The 9,312-nt window shown below is 45.2% G+C and overlaps 1 protein-coding gene across 1 annotated transcript; it reads right to left on the minus strand.

The window, feature by feature from the left end:
* Positions 1–376: 376 nt before the first annotated feature.
* TLR4 (toll like receptor 4) lies at positions 377–6,308 on the minus strand. The gene is made up of 3 exons (XM_064677091.1): positions 6,096–6,308; positions 5,107–5,273; positions 377–3,870 (listed from the first exon to the last, which is right to left on the minus strand). Exons 1-3 carry the CDS (start codon positions 6,198–6,200, stop codon positions 1,611–1,613), a joined length of 2,532 nt encoding a protein of 843 aa, XP_064533161.1. The 5' UTR covers positions 6,201–6,308; the 3' UTR covers positions 377–1,610.
* Positions 6,309–9,312: the final 3,004 nt, after the last annotated feature.

Here is a 9,312-nt window from a genome sequence, read left to right on the forward strand (position 1 = left end):
GGTAGTGTTATCTGACACAGCACATAGAGAAGGAGCTGTGGTTCTGCCTTTGCCAGCACAAGGCCTGGAACCAGCTCTCCCTCTCTTTCAAATAGTGTCTGAAGTTGATCCCTGATCATCAGCTTCCACGGAGATGCCTCTGACTGGTGCTCAGAAAAGTGAGCTGGATCAGGCCTTCCTTCTGAATAAATATCAGATCTGATTCACCACTCAATTGCTTCTGTTTTACCTCTGCAGAACATCATTGATTATAGAAGGATTTGCAAGTTTAAAACTAGAGTAATTCAGTGATTAATCCCATCCAAATCCTTTGGTAAATAGAGAGCAATACTCCCTCACTATCCAATATCCGACACATCGATGGAATGCTCTGTAATATGATTTGGTGGCATTTAGACTTTCCTTCTCTTTATTCAGGACAGTGCTGGGATACATTTAGTTTAGCTAACCCAGACTTTTCTCCTCTATCTCTTCTCCCTGCAAAATGTCAGGCATGTTCTCAGTGAAACAAAAGCACAACTCCCCCATCCAGTGGCTGTTCTGTCCCGGGTAGCAGCTGATCCCCAGGAAAGGCTGAGCACACATGCTGATCTGAAGTCCATTTCAAACCATGGAGGCTCCTACAGCATCTTCCAACAGTGAATTAAGGCTGGTCCAAAGAGTGGAAAAGCTTATTCTAGAACTGGCTGTCTCTAAACATCAGAACCACTTTGCTCAGGCTCAAATTTGTTCACATAGGGCAGTCCCACACAGTCTATCCAGAAACCCTGGAGGAGGAGAAGTGGTTAGAGCAAAGAAATATTTGACTTAAGAGGTGTTAAACATTTCTATGGCTTCTTCTGGTCCCACTGATTTTTGGATCCCACAAGAAGACCTCAAACCACTCTCAAATGCTATACAATCTGGAAATAAATAAGAGTTCCAGGGGACAGTTTCAATATTTGGTCTCGGTCTAAAACAAACTAAAAGAAACATGTTGGGGAAGTTTCCCACAGTGGAAACCTCCCTCCCCCCTGATGACATAACTGCTCAGCTCCACTGAGTAGTTGCCAGGTGGTCTGTGCTGTAGGACACCCCACTGCTCTCTGGAGGGTTTTTCCCCTTACTCACAGTGCATAACACAGCAGACACAAGACTTTCTGAATTCAAACCCGTTTTCTGTTTCCCACCATTTTTAGAGCCAAGAATCCTGTATCTTTACTCTCCCCTGGAGATCCTGGGGTCCACTCAAAGCAGCAGAACCTGAAGTTCTACTGTGTAAGTGGTCTCAGGACCCAAATCCAGTTTCAGAGGCAGACAAATGACAGTAAGAGCAGTCATTCTGTTCACCGACCCACCACACCTGGCTGTACTGCTGGACAGCTTTGGTTGACAGCCATAGGCAAACATAGAGCTCAGGCAGGTCCAGCTCTTCTGGATCTTGTCACTCCTTAGCTTGGAAGTTCCCTTGGGAAAGAGTGGCCTGCAAGGCAGGTATTTCTGTAGTGCTTTTGCAGTGTCTCCATCCACTCCCTCTGACTCTGAACAGCAACAGAAAAAACAACTTCTGAGCACCATCCATCAGCCAAGGCCAGGACAGAAGACAGGAGAAGAGGAATCTCTCTTTCTCTTCACTTGAGCTTTTCCTTCTCATTATTCCAGTCTTTGCCTTCTATCAGGACTCCTGTCAGCTGCCTCAAGAAGATGTGCTTGCTCATTTCCTTGTTTTTCCACTCCAGGTAGGTGTTCCTCCTCAGGTACCGGGACAGCCCCAGCCTCTGCCTCAGCAAGGCCTTATTCACTTCTTCCAGTACAATCATGATGATTCCAGCCTTTCCCTCAACAAGCTGCCAGGACTGGGCAATGTCAAACTCAAAGCTACACCACTTACTTTCCAGGAAGTTGGTAGAGATGACTGCGATGACATTTCTGCTACTGAGAAAACCTTCTTCGATGATATTGGTGACAATGGGAACCCCTGGGAGGAAATCCCTGCAGGACAGACACAGGTGGAAGGGAGGTGTTCCTCCTTCTAAGGGTTCCACCAGCTCTTTTATCACCCATTCCTGGTCTTTGCTGGAGTGGATAACAAAGGCATCATAGGTGTTACCCCTTTCTGCAGAGTGTTTGCACCCACTGAGCAGCACCAACGAGTAGTAGAGTTGGACGTAGTAGTTGTAAATCAGGAGGAGGAGCACCACTGCACTGAGCAACATGACCACTGTGACGGCCACTTTGCTTGCACTGAGGTGGCAGGAGGACAGGTCAAAGCTTGACAGGCTCACGTTCTTCATGTCCGCAGGCATGTGGCATATCATCAGCTCCTTGTTCTGCAGCAGCTCCTGCTTCTCCTTGACCCATTTCAGAAAGTTCAGGTGTGCACAAGAGCAGTCAAACAGGTTTTGAGAGATGTCTAATAGGAGCAGGCTGTCAGGCAGGGTTTCCAGGGCTGAGTCCAACAGAAATGTCAGCTGGTTGTTGCTGAAATCCAGGACTCTGAGGGCTTGGAGCGGCTGGTAGACTCCAGGATCTAAGGTCAGGAGCTTATTGTTGCTGATATTTAACTCTTTTAGTTCAGAGAGGGCATCAAATGTATTTTGATTCACCTGTACTAACATGCAACTTGAAATATCCAAGGTGTGGAGGTGAGTTAGGTTTTTGAAGTTGTTGGCCAGCCTGTTGTTCTCGAAGGAGTTGCCTGACATCTTGAGCACTTGCAAAGAGTTCAAGCCACAAAATGTGCACTGAGATTTAACGTGAGTTTTGGTATAGGAAATGTCGAGGTAAATGAGTTTCTGAAGGAAGAGAAAGACAGGGTAGGAGCCAGGACCAAATAATTTTGTGTGCTGAAGGTCCAAATATAACAAATTCTTAATATTAGCGAAATCTCCAGTCAACCTGATGTCAGCGTTGAAGCTTAGGTTCAAGTGTTTCAAATTTGAACAATTACGAAACAGAGGGGAACAGCAGCCACTGAAGGCGAGGCGATTCTCACTCAAATCTATGACCTCCAGCTTACTTAGATCCCTAAACTTCTGCCCAAAGTTTCTCAGGGATGTGCTGTTGGTAATCCGAAGCACTCTCAGCTCCTTGAAATGCGACAGCTTCAGGGCAGGCACTTCCTCAAAATCGCAGTTCTTGCACTCCAGCTGTTTCACTTGGGAGGACACAGGAACCTCTGATATCTCTTCAAGCCCGAGGTTCACCAAGCGAATGGTGGAGACGTTGCCTATGCAGTCAAAAAGGGTGTCTGTGTTACTCTCAAATTTCTTGAAACAGATTAAGACAAACTCTTGCATCTGGACCTGGCACAGTCCACTCAAGAGTCCTCTCTGAAAGTCTCTCAGTCTATAATTGTTTCTGAATTCTCCAACTATTAGTCTTTTGACCTGTAAGCCAGCCAGGCCTTGAAGAGAAGTGTGCATCACGCTGAAGTTCTCAAAAGAGGACCTCAGAACCAGCTCACCGAGGTGAATCTTTGCAAAGGACCCCGGCTCTATGGATTTTATATTATTCAAGGAAAGCACCAGTGTGAGGTTGAGCCTGTTCCCTTCCCTCAGAGCATCAAGGTCTCCTTTGGAGATATATGTGATCTTGTTAGAGAAAAAGCTCAGGTGCCTGAGAGAGGTCAGGTTGATGAAATACTTGGGAAGCTTCAATGAAGTAATGCTGTTGTGGCCCAAATTCAGCTCCTGCAGGGTATGCAAGTGTCCAATCGGCAGATCAGTCACAGAGGTTATGTTGGTTTCCACCAGTACTAGTTTTTTCAGAGCTGCTAAGCCATAGAAGGCTGCTGTCCCCAGGTACTGGAAGGAATTGGCAGTTAAAATTAAGGTGGAAAGTCTATGAAGGTCCTTAAAGGCATTATCTTCTATTGTATGGATGTGGGACCTGTTGGGCAGGAAAAGAGAATAAAAGTGTGTGAAACACTGTCCCTCTCACGTTCACTAACGCTGCAGCACTAAGTGCTGCTGTAACATTATCATCCTCCTGCTGGGGGTTGGTTTGGCTTTGCTGTGCTGGGCAGAGCCAGCACTCCTGGATGTGCAAATGGAACCCTTCCACAGCAGGAGACCTCCTGTCACCTCCTCCTCCCTCTCTAATCTGAAGTTCAGCTGCAAAGCAAGAGACCTTGAGCCACGGTGAAGGTCAAAAATCCATGCAGGCATCAGGAAAGAAGAATTCTGGCTTTTTCTTTAGGCCAAAGTGACATTGTGGTGACCATCACTGATGGCACAGCCAACCAGATACAGCCTTCCCTTGGATCTTGCACCCTCACAGCCTTCAGACTGCCACCTCAGCCACATCTGGGCAGTCCCAGATGTGCACCAGAGAGATGCAGCCGTGGCAAAGCTCACAGCTCTGTCAGCAGTTCTGCAAAGGGAAGAGGGGAAAAACAGGGTGGCCACCTCTGGCTTCATGGGGGAAGATCCAGAATGTGAGACTCAAAGCCATTTTGCAATAAATTCAGCAATATTATCCTATAATCCAGCCAGTCTCTTACAACAAACATGCTCTGCCACTCAGCCACTTCGGAGCTGGAGCTGTGATGGAACTGAGTGACATTTTTCAGTGAAACAATTTACCCAGAGAAACTGTTGTCTCAAGTCAATGGAAATTATACATCAATTCAAATTTGCTAATAAGCCTCCTCCATCTCCTCCCCCAGATATGTGAGGAGAAGGGAAAAGAGAATATGTTGATATTTTAAAACAGCCTTTTAGAAAATGAATGTACCTTCATCTTGGGTTTTTTTTCTAAACTGTGATTAGAAAAACAGCTCACCCAAGATGTTCCACTTCAGAGTTTTTGTAACAGAGAAAAGTCTGACATTTTTCTTGTTCAGAGACAAGTAAAACATCTTCCTCCTCCTTCTCACATCTCAACCTACAAGATCAGACTGACAGACCCAGCTCTGCGTGGAGGGTGTGCACTAAGTAACTGGACTAAAAGCTGCACATCACTTCAGTGTGGGGATGTGCAAAGTGACAGACACAGAGACAAAGTCACAAGCAAAAAGAAAAAAAAAAAAGAACAACCAAAACAATTAGATTCCAACATAGGCCACCACAACAGCCCAGCTGGTGGAGCAAGATTAACCAGCATCCACATAAAAGAGCTCATTACCTTGAAAGATCCAGAAGCTGCAATTCAGGGACTGATGAAAAATAATTTGACCTCAGTGACTTCAGATTGCTGAAACTAAGATCCAAATTCTGGGTGGTGTTTGGGACTCCAGCAGGAACTCCAGAGGTGTTCAGTTCAGTGCATCTGAAAGTTGTGTTAGGGATGACCTGCAACAGTGGTAGATCCAATCAGGGTCAACATCTGCTCTTCGTGAGGTGCCAGAAAACTACACTGTCAGGAAAGCAGGAGCAGAATGACCAACCTGGCAGTTAACTTCTAAATGAGCTGCCCTGAGTTTTAGGAAATAATCTTATATATCCCAAGCATTTTTCCTATTTTTGATAGAACCAGTCCTGCTCCCCAGGAGGAGCTACATTTCTTGCTGATTGAAGCAGGTGCAAAACTATAGGACAGTGTTCCTTGAGGCTACGGATGAACCGGCAGCAACCTTGGAGAGAGCCAGCAAGGCAAAAATGTGCAGATCCACTGGATGGCCAGGCTCAGCTCTCAGCTCTGTTATCCTGCAGATAATCAGGCAGCTCAACCCAAAGTTATTCTGTAAGTAACAATTGTCAGCAAAACTTTGCAAAAGGCAGTTGCTCAGTGTCCAGTACTTGGGGCTCTGGTGAAATCCCTCTGCTGCACAAATCAGGCACAAATACTGTATTTTGCAGAAATCAGAGACAAGGTTTGGATCTCTTCCAAGAGAAACATAATCTATTACACTAACTGCACTGCAACACCCTCAGAGGTACAGAAAGCCAACAAGAAGAAAAGGTTCATGCTGCTGGTTCTGGTTCTCAGATGTTTTTAAAACCAGCATTTACTTCAAATACTTCAACTGCCTTGGTAATAACCTTGGAAAAAAAAAATGGGCTTTCATAAGACAACAGACCAGACAACAGGCTTGATGCACAAATCTCCCAAGCAGAGGGAAAAGTTGCACCAGAGAAACAGAAGGATTTTGTGCTCACTTAGAACTCACGTACCTCCAAACAGGGATTGAGGAGGCAGCCTGCCAGCGGCCATGGGACAAGTGCCAGCTGCAGCAGCACCAGGAGTGTCCACAGGGGAAGGGCTCTTCTCCTGGGCATCTTCAGGAGGCCAGGAGTGCAGGAGAAGGCAGCATGGATATCATTCACAGACCCGGAGCGAGAAACCTGCGGCGGTGCCAAGCGCTGCGTTTCAGCGCTCCTGCTTCTCACTGCACATCGCTGAGAGGGGCAGGGAACCAGAAGGGAAGTGAAACTGGTCGCTGCCTGGTTTCTAGACACACTCTGAGTTAGTTGCTCTTCTTGAAATTGTTTCTGAAAAACGTAAGAAAAAAAAAATCAAGAAGAAAAGGAAGTAATGACACATATAGTTTGGCCTAGAAACTAAAAAGAGTGTGGGGTTGCATCACTGTCACTTGAGTTTGTTGCCTCTGTTTAGCTCATGTCAAATGGGCAAAAATAGGGAATATTTCTGAAATTCTGAGCACAGTTTCGGGAAGGCCATGCCCCACATCCCATAATTCAAATGCACTGGATAGAGAGAATGACTCCCTGCCTTTGTACCCCTGCCATGCTCCCAGCTTCACCACACTGGCAAGCAGTGAAGTGCACAGCTGTGGCAGATGTCTTCCTAAGCCAGGTAAGCACAGGTTTATCTTTGGCTAAGCTCTTCTGAACATACATCCAGGTTTTATCCATCTGGTTGGATCTTTATTGCAATTATTGCAGGAGCATGGCTGGGCACAAGGAGTAAATGCTGGAGATTCTCAGTGGTCAGAGTTGTGGTCACACACATCACACCCCTCCTCACCCCTCCCGTGGCAGGGTGGGTGCTGGGGGCACCAGAAGGGAGAGGCACAAACCCCCCAGCTGGGCTCAGAGCTGCTCCCTGCACTTGTCATACCTTAATCTGTGTTTGATGCCTGGCTACAAAAGCAACTACATCTCAATATCATCCCGAATTTCCAGTGCAGACACAGCTATTGTTTCTGAAAAAAGCTTTGTAAAACCTCTCCGTTGGCAATATTAAGTCAGCTGTGAGCCTTCTAATAAAGCTCCCTGCCCTCATTTACTCTGATAAATGGTGGTGCATTCGTGTATCTACTCCTGTCTTCCTGCAGATAACTAAGAAGTGTTACTGGGGATCCAGCCATAGCATTGCTGGGTATTATTAACACCACGTAGAGAAGTGGCAAAAATGTGAAAGAAAGGTGAGATATTAGTCTAGAAGTAGATGGAATAAAGAGAGACTACTCACAAAAGTCTGTGAAAATTAATATTAAATATAAGCTATGATATCAGTCCAGTGAGCAACCCACTCAAAAAGAAAAGTTTAAAATATTTCAGGGGGGAAGGGGGCTGACTTTGGCAGGTTAGTAGTGAGCCAGAGAGAGATGGGGAAATCCTAAAATAACTGATGATCTCTGTGATAAAAAACACATGGCAGCACAATGGGAGCTAAAACTGACACCCTGATGTGCAGCCAGATAGTGCCCATTAAGCCAGCAGACAAAAAGTTTGTTGAAATTGGACAAGTTCTACAAAATCCCTGTTCTGAAAAGCCTCTGGTGATTGCAGGTATTTCCTTTTACAGATGGAATCAAAAGTGAATGGAAACAATTGCTGACTGCTTCTGTGCCTGGATTAAGGAAATTGGCAGAGCATCATGTGTCTGCAGAGAGAACAAACGAGTGCATCCTTTAGTATTCAATATGCAGAATGAAGCAATCCACATTTAATTTTTATCTAAAGCTGAGATGAGCCCGAAGTGTGCTCTAGAAATTACCATTTCAATGGAGACTTACTGAAGATGCTGAAGAGTTTGGGAGCATCACAAAATCCATCCCACAGCCATGCTCAGAGGTCAAGTGGAAAGTACAGCTTGAAGGACGTTCAAAGGATGTGCTGCTTCTCTCACAAGGGAGTGTGAGAGTTTCACCATACACATCATAATTTGTTCAAGGACAAATCTTATAGATGCTGCAAGGGGTGGGGCACAAGCAGAAAACATGGAAGTGAGCAAATCAAACCAGTTCAGAAAGTCAGTGCTGGTTAACTCCATATTTCTCACACATATTCCTGCATATTCCTGCACACAGCAATGTGCCAGGACTGTAGGAAGCCATAATGTCCATGTAATTGCCTCTTTTGGTTCACAAGAAACAAAAGTATTACTTGGAATCCTTTAAAGTGACAAAAATAACATCTAAAATGAAACATGATTCACTGGGCCAGCAATTTGCTGGTAGGATCATCAAAGATCTCTTAGCAAGGAGGTGCTACAGAGAATCAGTGAATGCCTGAGTAATCTTTGTTCTCCTGAACATTATTATAATACAAGTAACACGACAGCAGACAGTGTGTATACAGCTTCTGTGATCTCAAGCAAGGTATTACACAGCCTAAGACAGCCACAATGTAGCTGGACTGACAAAACATCTTATACTTGCTTATATTAAAAGAAAATAATTCGTGAACTACAGCCATAAGGAAAAATTAGCTGAACTCTTGGACAAGACAACTGGTGACAGTCATGAAAACAGAGAGGACTGTATGTATCTAGGGTGATTTCAAGGTCACAGTTAGCTCAGTATCACAGGTAGATCAACAGCTATTACCCAGCAGAGGGGCTCTGTCTGCCTCAGGAGTCATCCCAAGCAATTCCTCAAGTCTATCTGCAAATGGAGGGTGAGGAAAATGGCACAGACTATTTCAAGATTAAACAAAGCACATCTTATTTTAAGTGAAAGTACCATATGTAACAACTATTTGGTGGTGAGTCATGGATCAGATGGGAGAGAGTGATGGATCAGATGGGAGAGAGCATTCCTGAGATGCTGGCACTTACACAGTGCACTCAGCACTTGTGGAGCTAAAGATGGGGAGCAACACAAGAGTTTCCAAGAGTACTGGAGAAGCTCAGGCTACACCAGCTGACCCAGCATTGCCCTCAGGTTCAGCTGACACATCACCAGTCCTTACACTCACAAAGTCCAGCTCTGAAAAGTTGTCTGAGTGGAGTCGAAAAGCAAAAGGAAATGTCTCACAAAGTTAACAGTATTAACTCTATTCTGCTGGGAAAAACAATTTATATAAATTACAAGGAAAATTGGGGGGGGGGGGGAGAAATCTGAAAATGGCTTTAAGATCTTTTTGCTGCACATTCCACAAATACATTGGTTCCCGGAACTGATGAGTCACTACTTTGAACAGC

The sequence above is a fragment of the Pseudopipra pipra genome, chromosome 20, assembly GCF_036250125.1.
Source record: "Pseudopipra pipra isolate bDixPip1 chromosome 20, bDixPip1.hap1, whole genome shotgun sequence".
Lineage (NCBI taxonomy): Eukaryota > Metazoa > Chordata > Aves > Passeriformes > Pipridae > Pseudopipra > Pseudopipra pipra.